This window comes from Apteryx mantelli, chromosome 4, assembly GCF_036417845.1.
Source record: "Apteryx mantelli isolate bAptMan1 chromosome 4, bAptMan1.hap1, whole genome shotgun sequence".
In the NCBI taxonomy this organism is placed as follows: Eukaryota; Metazoa; Chordata; class Aves; order Apterygiformes; family Apterygidae; genus Apteryx; species Apteryx mantelli.
The window spans coordinates 65424173-65439871 of record NC_089981.1 but is presented as its reverse complement, the minus strand read 5'-3'; the positions used below and the strand labels follow the sequence as shown (position 1 = coordinate 65439871).

The 15699-nt window shown below is 46.4% G+C and overlaps 1 protein-coding gene across 2 annotated transcripts; it reads right to left on the bottom strand.

The window, feature by feature from the left end:
• Window positions 1-9205: 9205 nt before the first annotated feature.
• Window positions 9206-15557, bottom strand: AHSA1 (activator of HSP90 ATPase activity 1). Of its 2 annotated transcripts, XM_067296870.1 has the most exons (9): window positions 15368-15551; window positions 14682-14872; window positions 14438-14520; window positions 13934-14051; window positions 12119-12207; window positions 11631-11765; window positions 10929-11030; window positions 10107-10158; window positions 9206-9608 (listed from the first exon to the last, which is right to left on the bottom strand). In XM_067296870.1, the coding sequence occupies exons 1-9, from the start codon at window positions 15445-15447 to the stop codon at window positions 9436-9438; spliced, it is 1023 nt and encodes a 340-aa protein (XP_067152971.1). In that variant the 5' UTR covers window positions 15448-15551; the 3' UTR covers window positions 9206-9435. The 2 variants fall into 2 exon arrangements, with proteins under 2 accessions (XP_067152971.1, XP_067152972.1); XM_067296871.1 differs by lacking the exon at window positions 10107-10158 and having other exon boundaries at window positions 9496-9608; window positions 15368-15557.
• Window positions 15558-15699: the final 142 nt, after the last annotated feature.

Here is a 15699-nt window from a genome sequence, read left to right as displayed (position 1 = left end):
TATCTGGTTCATTCATACACAGTATTCATTGTTTGTGATGATGACGATGATAGCTTAAGAACAGGGGCAAGTGATGCTGGTGGATAGGGACTGTAATGTTGAGGTGTGTGTGTGGGGGTGTGTGTGTGTGTGTGTGTGTGCGCATGTGTGTAAACTGAATATAGAGTCTTTACCCCCGCCTCACCCTCCCACCTCCCCCAAATATATATATTATAGACAGCTCTTAAAAATAAACATTTTTGTTACCAGTTTGTCTGGTCTGTGATGCTTGGAAACTTCATCCCATGGGAATCCCAACTAGATGGCTGCAGCACCACATATGCAAGTGTGTGAGTTTGGTGCAGAACAGCCATTTCAGGTTTGAAGGGATTTGGGTACTTAGCTTTAGGGCTATCCTTCAACAGCCTCTGGTTTCCCTGTGTTTCTGAATCATCTCAAGGCTTCACACTCCAAAAGTGGCCTTGGAGAGAGGTGTAGATATAGGTGAAGATGGTGGTGTAGGTGGATGTAGATTGTGTGCTAGTCAGAGGCTGGAAGATGGCATAGATCAATAGATGGAACCACAGCATAAAAAACGGTGAAATACTATTTTTCATTGTTCTGCCCATGCCTTATTGTATGACTTTCAGCAAGCAACATCACTTTTCCACATGTCTATTAACTTACATCATCTTCCCCCACCTCTTATTTTCTCTGGTTAGTCTCTAAATTCTTTAGGACAAGGCATTTCTCTACCATGCCTTGAGTGCTGACAAAATTGCAAAGTGCCGCTGAAATAAAACTAATAGCACAAGGTAGACAGGAACTGATGTCTTCAGAATGGGAGACAAAGGGATGTCTGGAAAGTGCTGCAAGAATTCTAGCTAAAAGATATTATCCTGAGCACTCCATCATGGCCACAAGTATGTGAAAGTCTGGTCACAGTGAAGAAAACTTCTCCTAAGAGCAGATCATCAGGGTCAGTGCTGAGAAGTATCTGAACCTTGAAGCCAGGTTTTATTCCACATGCAGCCTAGCGGTATCTGGGTGCCTGCCGACCTTACTGCTTTAAGCAGGTGTTGAACATGGGAGTGGGTGACAAAACAGCATCACTGCAGCTGGGAATTTGATTGACAAAATGTTTCCTGGCTACAGCCTCCCTAGCTGAAAGCAAATGATAGCAGAGGGATATGCAAAGCTTTCCAGGGATCACAACTTTCTGTTGCTGTTAATTTGTTACATAAATTCTGACCATTTCCAAGCTCTTGCTATTTCCAGCTGTTTTCCCTCCCTCTCTCTCTCTCTCTCTCTCTCACTCTTTTCTCATTCTGCTGGCTGCACATCTGTCAAGGTTTATCTGTGAGTCCAACACATGGCTCTGCTCCACAGCTGCTTGGCGCCATTGCTGGCCCCTGTCTGAAGAGGAGCAGACGGCTCCTCTCAGTGAAGGATGCTTTGTCACTCTGAGCTTTCCACTAGCTTTCTGCAACATCAAAAACATTGTTGCTTGGATCCCAGTCCAGAGTGGGGGGAACAGACTGAGCTCAGCTGTGCAGAAAAAGCAGCACAGAAAAAAATCACTCCTACTCTGGCATGGCAGTCAATAGTTACTACTGTGTATAACGGGCCTAATGCTTCATGCCCTGAGACGAGGCCCCTGCTGTGCTGGATGTTGAGCTCTGCTCCAAAAACTCCTGAGCTATAGAAATCCCATAGACAAAGGAGGGGAAACAGGAAGAATTAATATCTTAATTTTGCAGATGTGGAAAGGAGGCACTAAGAACTGGAGACATTACTCAAGGTCACACGGTAAGTTTCTAGCAAGCTAGAGTCTCGACCTGTATCTTGGCCCTCTGCTTTAAAACCTAGACTTCTTGACCGGCTGATTTATCTTGCCTTAATTTGCCAGCATGCCAAAGAAAAGAAAGAAAAAAAGAAGAGCTTCATATGTCTCAGCTGTACCAGTTCTCTGACATCTGACTCATAGCTAAGTTAATTCATATACAGACAGACCTGTGCCCCTATTTTCTTAGGTGCGATGTTGTCAGCATGTGCTTGCCCCTGCTGACCTTCGTCTTTGCCCCAAATGAGCAGGGGGGGAGGCAGTGCAGAGACCTTTTTACTGTGAATGACATTTCAAAGGGAGCCTTGCATGGTTAGCTGCCTGGGGACAGGGAGGGTGAGCGCAGCCTGCATCTCAGGGATGAATGCGGGATTTCACAGGAACGTGTTTATAGCAGCAGGGATCCCACTAATTGTTTGTTTGTTTTCAGGGTTCCTGCTCCAAGAAACTGCTTCTTGAAAAGTGCACAATAAAGTCTAGCTGGGCCCAGAATGAGCTGCTCCAGAAAGAGAAGACAGAGGCTGATAAAACCAGACAAGTTTGGCCAAAGCCCATGGAGCAGACCTGAACCACAGGACCTGGCCTTAAGCTACAAAAATGGTTGTGATGGGCTGTGGGCCTTGAGTTAAAACTGAAGCTTTGGAAAGGAAAACAAAGAAAAAACAAAACCTCTTTCAGGCAGAAATCAAGCAGTCTCCTTCCTGGCCTGCAGAAAGCCTCCATTGTGTGCAACACATCGCGCCCTCCCAGAGGTGTGTGTTGGTGGGGACAGTGTGCCACACAGCCACCAAGTTCATGAGTACTGGGCTTAGAGGCGCTCCTGACAGGAATTGGTCTCCTGAGCCATGCTTTAGTCCTGCATGTTGAGACTCCCTCCTCACGGCTCAGCTTGGCGTTCCTGCTCCTGGCCCCAGCTGCTGTCAGGCCACCTCCTTCTCAGCTCTCATGTCGCTGACACCCTCACCCAACCCAGAGCCAAACTGCAGCCTTGGGGATGCTGCAGTCATGCTGAGGCAACCCTGCCAAATGTACCCACAGGCTGGGACTAAGCACCCCATCTCTGCAGAAGAGGGACCCATGCGTTTGCAGCTGGAGGAGGAGTGTCTCACCCTTTCGCAGCGATGCCACAGACAGCTGCCCCTTGGCAATGCATGAGACGAGCCCAGCTGGCTGGGCCCATCCCTGCTTTGTTCCAGGTCCTTGAAAGCATTTCAGTTAGTCTTTTCTCACTGCACGGAAACCCAGCAGTAGGGATCCTAGCCCCGCTCCCCACGGCCCCCGTGCGGCTCGACCGCGGAGAAAGGACAGACGCAGGCTCAGCCCCGCAGTGGAGCGGGTCCGGCAGCGAGCAGCACCCAGCCGCGCTGCTTCCCACCAGGTGGGACCGGCCAGGGAGGACGCCAGCCACTGAGGACAACCAGCATCAGATGTCAAGGCTTTGAGCATGCTTACAAAGCAAGATACTGCTGCCGCTGGGGAATGTTTTTTTAGAGTAGTGGGGTGTAGAGGAGGAGCCTGGGGACAGCCTCAGCAACGCAGCGTCTGTCCCCAGCGCAGACACTGTGCCAGCAGTTGTCCCCTCTCCTGCCAGCAGGCCTTGGGTCATGCTTACAGGGGCCAGAAGCAGTAAGCTGTGCTTGTTTTTTACCAGCCGTGGCTAAAGCCACCTGGGCAGGCAGAGGCAGGTAGCACCATGCACCCTCCCGCCCCCTCCCCGGCATGCCTTGGCCTGCTCTTGCCCCTTCCACACCGCCCTTGGCCTCGTCAAGCCACAGCGGTGACAGACCAGCTGCGGATCTGGCTGTCACCAAGCCGTTTCTCATGAGGAGCACCAGCACCCCATAGCACCAGCCCTGCCCTCCCAGGCGAGGGCCAAACCGGGCGCCGTGGCTCTGTGCCCTCATGGCCTCCTCCACTTTCTCTCAACCCGGCCATCACCGGGGTGTCCCTGGTCCCGGCTCCCTGAACGAGCGCCTTTCCCCGCTGGCCCCCGAGGCCACTACCTCTGTTTGTTTGACAGGCAGCGGCGTGCACGAGGAGGGACCTAAACTCCTGTCCGTCCCTTGGATGAGCCCTCGCTGCCCGGCCCGGGGGGTGAGGACCTGCCTGGGCTGCGGGTGCCTGCGGGGAGGGGAGGGCAGCCCCAGCACCAGCACCGTGCTGTGCGAACGCTGAGCTCTCCCGGAGACTGCCACCTCCCGTCCTGAGCAGGACGAGGCACTGCTGCTGGATTCGGAGGTGCTGGACACCATCTCCAGGACATCGGGGTGCCTGGGGATGGGGGCGCTGCTGTGGCTGCCCCGGTCCCAGCCCCGACGAGCCGGGGGCAGCTATGCGCCCATCTGGCGCAGGCAGCGGGCCAGGCCCGGGAAGGGAGAGCTCTGTTGGCAGTGGCCCTACCGAAGGGAGGCTTTAGCACTTGTCTTTTCAGAGAGCCTGGAAAACGTGAGCTGCCGCTGACACCGCTGAGCTGTGTTTCTTCAGCAGCAGAAGGCTGTCCATAACCCCCTCTGGCAGACAAAACGTGCCTGCCTCATGACAGAGGTGCCATGGTGCCCTGGCCAGCCCTGTGGCACCCCGGCACGGCAGGACCCTCCGCTGCCGCTGGTGATGGGTGACTTGTGGCAGCTTGGCCACCGCGGGGCTTGGCTTGCAGTGGTCGTGGTGGCAGCTGAGGCTGCAGCCAGTGGGGCGGCTGGTGGGCGTCCGAAGGGCTGGGAGAAAGCCCCACAGGGCAGCGCAGCCTTTACACACTGGGGGACGTACCACAGAAAATGGGTTTAGAAGGAACCTTGAGAAATCACGTAGCCTACCTCCCACCATGGGGACATGAGCAAATCATTCCTCACCCATGGTGTCTCCCTCCTGAGCTTGAAGATCTCCAGTGATGGAGATGCCACAGTATCCATCAGCTTTACTGTTCTTGCAGGAAGAAATATTTTCTTAACAGCTAACCTAAATCCTTCCTGCTTTATTTTAATACCATTACATCTTATCTGCAGTGGTCCCAGAAAGCATACTATTTCCTTATTTGCTCCTACCTCTCACGTATTTGCAGAATTTTATCATTGCACTCCCTATTTCCCTCCTCCCTGCCCCTAGTCTTCTCTTCTCTAGACTAAGCAAATGCAATGCTTTCACTCTTTCCTTATAAGCAGTATTTCTAGACCTCTGATCATTTTCATTGCCCGCCACTGGACTTGCTCCAAGTAAGTCACATCTTTCTTGAAGTATGGAGCCCCAAACTGAAGCCACGGGATCTCATCGGAGGCTGTCTTAATGCTATATGGAAAGATCTCTTCATGAGACCTACATAAAACAGCCTGTCCAGGCAGCTTTTGTTCCCTTCTATGATATTTTAAATTTATGTTCCTTTAAAAATTCACCCTAACCCGCCCAGCTTAAATGTCTTTTACAATGTGCTGCCAAGCCTGTTGTTTCCCCTCTTGCACACAAGTTACTGGTTGCTTTTGCCTCAATGTAAAACTGCAGTTCAATAAGGCCAAATACACTTTTTTTTCTGGATCACTTTTCCCTTTGGTAAAGATTATTTTCAATTCTAAATTCATCTTCTAAGGGTTTTACAGCACTTCTATTGCTGTGAATTATGTCAGATTTTTATATTATCAATTATGTTATTTTCTATACTGAAAAATACTGGATTCATTATGGGTCTATTAGGTCTTCCTGAATTTGCTAATAAAAATATCATAGGAAGCAGTGCCTAAAGTCTTAATAAAGCTCAGATACTCTGCCAAAGAAAGAAATTAGATTGACTTGATATGAGTTGCACTTGATATAACAGTGCTGACTGTTTATTGCCTGATTATCTTGGTATTTACAAATTCATTGATTGTATTTTTCAGTATTTTTACACAAATTGATGTTAGAATCTCTGCTTTAATTCCCTTGGTCCTACTTCTCCTCTCCCTCTCTCCCCTCCATCCTCTTCCCTCCCATCTTTATTGAATTTTCAGATTGCTCCAGTTCTCCAAGCAAGTCTCTTAGGGTAAACTGCCTCAAGCCCAGTCATGCTGCAAATATCCAGCTACTTTTACCCTGGCTTTATTTGTATGTTCTTACCACACTGCCATTGAAGTAGGGATGAGCTGATGTTTCAAAGCAGTTTTTGTAATTACCTAGGTTAGAGGGTTTCAGCCTCTGATTTGTGGCCCCACTCTCCCTTTTGAAGGTTCACATACATAAATAACTATAAAATATATTAGAAGGGCAAAGTGAATCATATTATAGGTCCACCTAAACCAGCATTCAGTCTCTGATAGCAGTCAACAGCAGGTATATAGGAAGGAAGAGTAAAGAGAAGGACAAGCATGTGTTGCTACTTCCCTGAAATAATCTCCCAGTTGTCAACATCTGGTAGCCAAGAGACTTCTTGGGCCAGATATGATAGTTATTCTGTTTAATAGCTCTTGGTGGTTTTTGTCCTCCATGAATTTGTTTACTCCTGTTCTGAATCCATGTAAATTTTTAGCATCCATATCACTTGTGGTGAACCTGGGAATTTCCTGAACAGCTAAGTGTGTTCAAAGAACCATTAACTTTGCTTGTTGTGACCCTGGCTTTTTTCATTTGATGGTTGCTCCTTACTTGTCCATCTGCCTCATAACTGTGTAGCCATCTAGCATAGCACCACCTCTTACCTCTCATCACTGCGAAAAACTCAGTTTACTTCAATCTGTTTCCTGTTTTCTTTAACCTTCATTTTCTTTAATTACCAAGACTTCCCCTCTTATCCCTTGTCAGTTTAGTTTCTCTAGGAGCCTTTGGGCAGGAATGTATATAAACTTGCTTTTCTTCCTCATCTTATATAGTCCCTCAGCTATTTGGTGAGGGGAGGGCTACAAACTGTGTTCAGATCTCCTGATGCTTCCAAGTAAAACAAAGGTCTGGGGTTTCTCATTAGCATCTGTATGGCTGCACCAGATGTCAGCTTTAAATGAACAAGTGCAGTGCTTTGCCAAAAGCAGGCAGATGCTGCACAGGGACTTTTACTATCATGCAGCAACTTAAGGCTTGGATAGCCTTCACTAAGCAAACAGCAGAAGTACTGCAAGAGATTACCACGGCTGTGTCTAGTTAGAATTGGAGTATCAGGATATGTTCAGTGTCTCAGGCTAACTGCTAGTTAGTCCAGTGTTTTAGCACAGGCTTTCCTTCAACGGTGGTTTAATCCAGTACATTCTGTTGTGAACAGCCAAAGCACGGCTACACATCCTGTTCTGCTGCTTTGGGGATGGCAATTTCCAGCTCAAGGGGCTAGGAGCCAGATGGGACAGCACCAGCATACCTTACAGCAGTCAGTTTTGCTAGAAGATGTTTACCAGAGCTCTCAAACTGCCTGTGAGCAAAAGCCTGAGTCTGCACTGCTCTGTGTTTGTGGACTGCTAGCAGAGGCCGTAGCATGTCCTATTAGAGTAGCAGCAGGATGCCCAAAGTAAACCCGTTTGTGATGAAAGGAAGGCAATTAAAATTCCACTTCAGCTGCCTTCCTGTCCCACTTCCTAACCTTCCAGCAGCAGGTGATTAGCGCAGCCCGCTTTCTGCTGCCCTCTGCTCAGCTATGAGTGAGTAAACCTCCCTGTCTGGGAGCACTGCTGCCACAGTGCGGCCAGCTGCTGCCACAGCCAGTAAAATACAAAGAAGATGCTATGATTCAGGTATCAAGTTTGTCTCAAGTTAACTCAGAATGAGCTCGTTTTCTCTATTTTGAAATAATTTTGCTTTCCTTACATCAGAACTCTCGTCTGTGAACAGATCTGCCAAACCTGCTATTTAGGTTTTCCATATTTCTGTCTAGCATTTCCCAAACAAAGACCATACATGCATACTGCAGAGTAATGCCAGCGTGCTTGTATCATGTTAGACTCCTGCAGTCTACCAGCTGCATACAGTAGTACATCTGTGCATAAGCATCTTGGCAAAATACCTATAGCCACTTTTCTAGCAAAAGAGGGAAACATGGACATAGGGAAGTCCTACCATATTACAAGTGCCTGGTCCTTCATACAACTTCAGTTTCAGCCACAGGTCAGCAGAGAGAAATACACAATACAGAATTTAGTTTCATACCACACTTGAACTTGGGCACAAACAAACACAGGAAATTCCACTTGAACATAGGAAAATGTTTTTTCACTGTGAGGGTGGCTGAACATTGTAACAGGATGCCTGAAGAGGTTGTGGAATCTTCATCCTCAGAAATATCCAAAACCCAACTGGTCATGGTCTGGGGCAACCTGCTCTCAATGACCTCGCTTGAGCGGGGGAGTTAGTGATCTCCAGATGTCCCTTCCAACCCCAACTGTTCTCCGATTCTGTAACTTTATGTTCATATACACTATACCATGAATAACCTCTTTGGAATAATGATGGGAAAAGACTAGAAATGTTTTCCCTATTTTAATAAACAAATAGACTTATTTAAGTTGCCTTTTAAATAGGCACTAAAGTTCTTTTCCTGAGTCCTCTACTGATGGCTACGACATGCCACTAAGAAGAAAAAACAACCAACCAACCCAACCAAACCAAAATACCCAGTTCTTACTCAGTAAGATTATTTTTAGTTAGCTAGAGCTGCTCTGCAGATTACTCCACACTATACTAGCAGAAAATGCAACAAACAGCTCATCCTTCAAAGGCAAAATTGAGCACTTCAGTCACCCTAGATGTTAAGCAGATCAGCATTTCTCACTGGAACTGTTTCCTCCCTTCCCTTCAAGAAGTTTAGTCAACAAAGAAGTCTCCATGAACTGTACTAGCAGGAAAGAACAAGTGATTTTTCCCTTCCTCACCACTAGAATGAACAGCTGAAGCAGAGTCAGCCAGGAATACTGCACCTCGTTTATTTTACAGGAACAAATCTCGCCCCCACTAAGAGCCTAGTTTGCTTTGGTTTGAAGCTCTTGGAGCTGACCCTGGACCCCACACCCTTACTAGAATACCCTCTTATAGGTGAGAGTTTTCCTAGCTGTGGTTTGCTTATTTTCTCAGACATTGGGTGACTAAATGATATGCATTTTTGTAGAGCAGGCTAGTATGCTAAGTGTAAAAAGGATGGTGCTGAAGAGGGGGATATGCAAGAGAAGAGAAATAGCTTGAACAAGGCCTTACATTCCTTCAGAAATAGGAAGGGTTTGAAACATTTACTAGCAGTAGATCAAAAGCGGAGAGAAAATGAGCAGCTGCTCAGACTAAAAACTGCATCACGCTCGTGCTCTCTACTCACCCAGAAGTGAGGAGTAAATCATGTTGGGCAACACTCTTCATTGATCAGTGTTTTTCCAGCCATATCCCTTCCTTAGTCTAGCCACCAGTCATCTGAACTCAAGTTGATCTGAAGACACAGATTTCATGGCGTTTTTTTTTAAGTTAGGTTTATTTAGGAATAGAAGTATGTACATGTAAGAGAATCCTCTGCAGCACGAGACATGCACAAAGCAGGGAGGGACTGAAAGTGGCGCTGCTCAATGACCTTCCTTATCATCCGTCATCCCATTCTTCCCAGCAGAGGGCCAAGATTAGAAATGGACAGGTGAGAAGTTTACCAGTCCGTGTGGCAGAGTCTTCGAGCAGAGCCTTCCCAGCAACCAATGTTAAAACAAGCGGGCGCCATAACCAAATGTCTGTTTAATGCCCTCAAAGTAGTAGCGCTGCCAGCCTTGCTTTGTTCTTTCCTCCTCACTGGCAGGAATGCCCTTGCCTTCCAAGCACACTTCTGTCTCACCACCTTTGTCAGTGAAGTTCAAGGTAATTGTTGCAAAGTGCCCTAGAGGAACCAAAGCAAATCTGTCAGTGTATGGTATAGTACCAGCTGCCCCAAGGAGCTGCTCTGCTCCTCCTCTCACACAGCACCAAAAAAGAAAAGAAAACCCAAAACACCACAACAACAAACAAAAACACAAACAAAAATAATATTCTCCAGGATCCTTCCCAGATGGATCTATTTAAGACAGCAGCAGGTCTTCCTTAGAAAGAGAGGGAGGAGAGGACTCCCTTTTCATACATCTCAAAGCAGTTGCAGCAGAGCAAGCTGCTACTTCATTGTTCCTAATCCCTGACCGCTGCCCTAAGCAGCGGCTCAAAGCTCTGACCCAGTCATTTGGGATATGAAGCTGGGATAAGATTGGTACAGCTCCCAGAATGCTGCATGTGCCCTCCCACTCCCTCCCGATCACTAGCTGGAGTGCAGTATGGTAAATGGGACTGGAATTCTTTGAACACATGCAAGGGCTGCAATATCATAGTCCACTTTTGGACTACTTACCAGCTGGCCAAGATTTAAATCTCCATTTCATAATGAGTTGTTTCTCAGGGACCTAGGAAAGAGAGAAGTGACTGAGGACTAATATTTCTTGCAAACCCTGCAGTCTTTAACAGAAAAGAACTAAAACTGTGCTTGATCTGAAGCCTTATAATCACTTGAGAAATATGAAAAACAGTATCTTAAAGCTGACTGTTCTTTCCACCCCTTTACCAGGAATCCAGGCCAGGCTAGACCTGAACCACATAAGTTAAGGGCTTAGAAAAAAGTAAGTTGGGAAGTCTCATAGATTCAGACTCCAGTGTACAACCCACGGAATAGAGTAACAAGTTCTGAATATTGTACATCATGTTCAGATATTATATATTGCTATAAAGAAGCCACTGAGACTAATTCCTGACACAGTAGAGTCTCAAACACTGATGCAGTGTCCCTGTTCAGAAGGCTTAAGTGGCATGGAGGTTAAAGTGGAAAAGAGTCAGTCACTGCTTCTGAGCTCCACCCCATACCCCCCACAATTAAATTAAAAAAAAAAAAAAGATTAAAAAAAGCAGAAAAAACAAACAACCCACACACAATAACAGGGCAGATGCAGGACTAGAAACCAGATTTTTTTTTTTCCTCCCCAAGCTAACATCTTGTACAATAACTCATATTATCTTCCAGCAATAAGGAGACCTTCAGTAGCTGCAGTGATATATATAACCATTTGGCACCAGGGAGGGATTCAGGATTAGTGAATTGAAGGACTGTTACAGAACAGATACATCAAAAACTAACATGCTCCCTCCTGAGCAAGAAAGAGCTACACTGGCTAGTACTTACTAGGTCAACAAACTCTCCTGTGACACTGCCATCCAGCAACTGAAACTTGCCTCCTTTATCAGCCTCCAAGGCTGCTTGTGCGTGGGTGAAAGCTTGGACCATCTGCAAAGAATTCAGGAGGAGACTTGTATTACTTGACATTATTTGCTTGCAAACTTGTTGCTTAATACCTCCCACCCAACTACAAAAGTTCTGCAACTTCTGGAAGAGTAGGAAAGTCCATAATGTAAGGTCTTTATCAAAAAGAGACAAAAAACCCCTGTCCCAGCCAGAAGAAGCAAAGTTAGAGCCACTACAGCAGCATTTTGCTTGCCAAGAGAAAAGAATCCCTAGTTCCTTAACCACACAGTAGTGTGCAGGGAGGAATCTATTCCTTAAGTAGCATTTCTCTGGCTTTGATACTGCCTAACCTTAAAAGGAACAAACAAACCCACCAAAACTGTAAATCCCAAGAGATCTGATCACATGCAGAAAGGGATGTATCTACAGACAGGTGCTGAGAACCACCTGGAATTGGCTTCTAGCTGGCATTAATTCACTCTTTTCAACTGGGTTAAAAGCTTTAAGCAACCGTTTTACAGACCAGCTTTCTTACTGCACTCTCATGCATCATGAGTGTCCTACTGAACAGCTTAAAAAGCTTCTCAGGAACAACCTTCTCTGTGCAAAGAGCAGCTGTTCTCAGAACAATCATGGACTTACCTCCTGAGTAACAAATACCCGGTAGAGCTCCTCAGGAGATGTTAAGAAAGTGTCTTTCAAGCTGATCTTACATGTCGGAATCTTGACTCCTATGGATTTGGACTGCGATGTTGTTGTACTGCTGCTAGCAGCGGTCTAACAAAACAACAAACAGCACTGAAGCACACACATACTCCCCCCCCCCCCCCAAACCTCAACAAGCAATCACACACCCAAGAGAGAAACAAAGATCTTACAGAAAAATGTAACTACACCGTACTGGAGTGTATAAAGCAGATTTAACGCTATTTGAATTAAAAAAAAAAAAAAAAGCTGCAAATGGAAACAATCAGAACTGCACCACAGATTGCCAATATATACCCTATATACATATACATGAATATATATCCTATAAACAGAACAAGTTGTTGTTGTTGTAAGCCCCAGTATCTTATACGCTCCATATTTATTCAGAGATCCCCAAAACACATTTGCATAGTTCTGTTTACCTTGCGGTCTTCTGCTTTAAGTGCCACCTGAGGTGTTGTTTCCATATGCTCACCATTCATTGTGGGCAAAATCATGCCCTGGGTGAATTCTGGAAAGACAGGAGATGGCCCATGAAACTAAAAGATCAAGAAAATCTTTTAACTGATCTTTGAAACACAGTCAAAAAGGGCTTTCTGGTTTCTTGCCTGCTCTTGCTAGTGCCCACACCTTTTAACTGCTGAAAAAAAAAAAAAAAAAAAAAAGAAAAAAAAAAAGAAAAAGAAAAAGCGCCTCATTTTTATAAGCACTTAATTCTTTTGCCCTCACTACACTCCACTGACAGCTATAGTAAAACCTGACTACATGAACAGTTAGGAACTTCCTTCCTATTTCTAGCCTAGATATACTTATTGCTGTCTTGCACATGTTGCTCTCATCAATATCAGCCTTATACCTAATTTTTCTCTTTCACTCTCTAGTATAAATAGCAATCACATCTCAAATACTTTTATTTTGCTGGTCTAAAGAAACCAAACTCTTTCATTTCTTTTTAGACAGGCTCTCCATTTTTTCAGATCATTGTAGCAGAAAAGAAGGTGCTTCTAACTCCATCTTCAATTTATCTTTTTTGACAACAGACACCAGGGCTCTGCACAGAATTCCAGGTTAGGTCTCACCAGTGCATTATACAGCAGCACAAGTGCTTTTGCAAATCCACCAGAAGCTTCAGCCTCTTTCGTCATCATGTTTGCCCCCCGCCTTTTTTAAAAGCGAAACAAACAAAAAAACCCACAGATCTATCAGTTCTGCCTTTGCCAATTATAAAACACTTTGCTCCTTCTCCTTCCTCTTCAGCTGTTCAAACCAGCAAAATTACATCATATAGCAGAATTTTATTAAGATGTGTACTGCTGAATTCCCACCTATTCTTACTTACTCTAGCCCACAAGATCATATGGTTCTTTCTGAATAATATTCCCATCTTCCACTGGGAGACAGCAACTCCCAGCTTCAACACTAAAATGCTTTAAGAAATGCAGGGTACAGAAATTTAATTCTGAAGAAGCAGTGAACAGTGATATTTGTACTGAGGAAAACTTGAATATCTAATGTGTATGGTGTAAAATTGGTAAGCAGATATAAGAAGCATCTCTAGTGTTCCCAGCCTGTACTAGAGAGCAAAGCACAACTCAGCCAGAGCATACTGATTTAACTCCAACTGCTGGAACCAAGGAGACTTATCTTCTAAAGAAATAATTTTATTCCAGAGGCTAAAGACAGCTCATTCAATGACACCAAAACTTGCAGAGCAGTTTCAAATTGTTTTTCCTCAAATCCAAATAGCACTAGATGCATCCTGTCTTATTATGTGGCAGAAGAGAAAAGCAACAAGAACTAGTAAACCAGAAAACACCACCTTCCTAGAGAGTGAGCAAGCCAAAGGCCAGATTATGCCACATGCAGTAACTGATGTTCTCTGTTACTGTGGTAGCAAATACATGTTTTACTGGCATCGTTTCCTCTATTGCTGGGCTTCAGTGCATGAAAGACATGCTCAATTTTAAAACACACATCAGAAACCACTGCTTATTATTGGATTATCACTGAAGACAATGTTTTGTGGCTGTGCTAAAGGATTTAGAGACAGAAGTGCTTCCTATCAAACACTGATTTTTTTTTTTTTCAAAAGAGACAGAAAGATAACTGCTGTCACTTAGACACCTTTCTGTTGAGATGGGGTGAGGAACTGCTATTCCTTCCTCTCTTTTCTCCAAGCCTTTATTTAGCACTAGCCCATAGAGATCCCAAAACACTTCTCCCTCTCAGTTACATACCTGTTTTGAGAGTGCTGATGTAAGTTTTCATTGCATCTCTTATTTTTTTTGTACCCTCTTGCTTCATCAGGGTCTTCAAGTTAGTGTCAGGCTCATCTTTAGCAAGGCTGACAAGGATCTAAACCAGAAAGACAAGTACTAGTTAACAAAACCACACTTGCACAGTCCTTTTATCACTTGATTCAACATCACAGTTAGGCTTTGACCTAAGCTTTTGCAAGAAGCTGTGCAGTTTTACAGTCTTTCATTTCACTTTCATTTACAGTCATTCATTTACTGCCAGCCCATTATAATTTATACACCTAGCCGAATTCATTCATGTGCTATAGATCCCATATATCTAAAAGAAAGGAATGTATTTCATAACAATACAACATGGGTTTAAGCAGTCCCTAACACTAAAAAAGCTCTCTACAATTGCTTTAAAAAGATAACATGGAAATATTAACATTCTAAGAACTCAGTAAACAGCAGTACAGTCAGTAATATTAGCTATTAGCTTACCTCAACTTCATCAATATCGTTTTCATCCGAGAGATTAGGAATCTCCACATACCCTTTATACTTCACTCCTGTCTTTGAGATGCCTGCAACAGCAATGATGTTGTTCAGATCAATGTTCCTTACTCTAGTTGTTCCAAGAGCAACTCACAAGAAAATTACTTTTCTTTATTTCCTAGATGAGATAAGTGTCCTTAATCCTATACTTGAATCTGGCTGTGAAACAGGAGAAGAGAACATCACTCACCAGTCCATGCCAGCTTAATAGCCCACTCATAGAAGAAAATAAGTTTCCCTTTGCGGTTGTTAATAGAGGCTTCTCCATCCAGTTTGCTCACTTCTGTCACCTCACAGGACCCTTCCTCACCTTCTACCCTGACAGGCAGGAGGAGAGTTTTAAGCCGTTCTGTGGACCAGTTGGAGGCATCCCGCTCTGTCCTGTGGAAAGAAAGGAGTGTAGGGGGAAGGGCGTGAGGATCTGGGATAGGTCATGATACCCGCTTGTACAGGAACTCTTGGGCATCCACCCATCCCACACCTCCCTCCACTCCAACACACACGGGGCAGGGCAGGCAGAGGGGGGCACACCCCCCCCCCCCCAGGACTCCCTCTCGCCTAAACACACACACACCGCCGCGGGGCGGGGAGGGGAAAAAACACCTACCCTCGGGACCCCTCCCCACCAAACACACACACATGGAGCGGGGGGCTTCCCTGCAACGCCGGCCTGCGCCCTCCCCCCATGCACACACGGCAGGGGGCAGAAAGAGGACCCTCCCCGGACACCAGCCCAGAGCCCTCCCCCCGCAAGCACGCACACACACGGAGGTGGGGGGGCCTTCCCCGGGGCACCGGCCCGGGCTCCCCCCGGCCCGGGAGGGTCCCAGCCCCAAGCCCAGGCGGGCCGGGCCCCGCCGCGCCCCCACCGCTCACCAGTGCCAGTTGTTGACGTTGGTGGCGTCCGCCCGCTGCTCGACGATCCAGCGCGGGTCTCCCTCTCCCCACTTGGCCATCGGGATCGCCGCCGCCCTGCCCGCCGCCTCCGCGTCGACCGCCCGTGGAAACTGCTAGAACCGCCGGCCGCCGCGCCACCTCCCGGCTTCCGTCACCGGCACGGTCCCTTCCGGCGCCCTTCCCCCGCCCCGCGCCCGGCCGGGCCCTGCCTTCTTGGTTCCACGCCGCCGCGAGCTAGCGCTTCCCCGCACCGCCCACGCGGCTCCAGAGGCTCCTGGAGCCGGTGCCCTACGGCCGGGTCGCCACGCCAC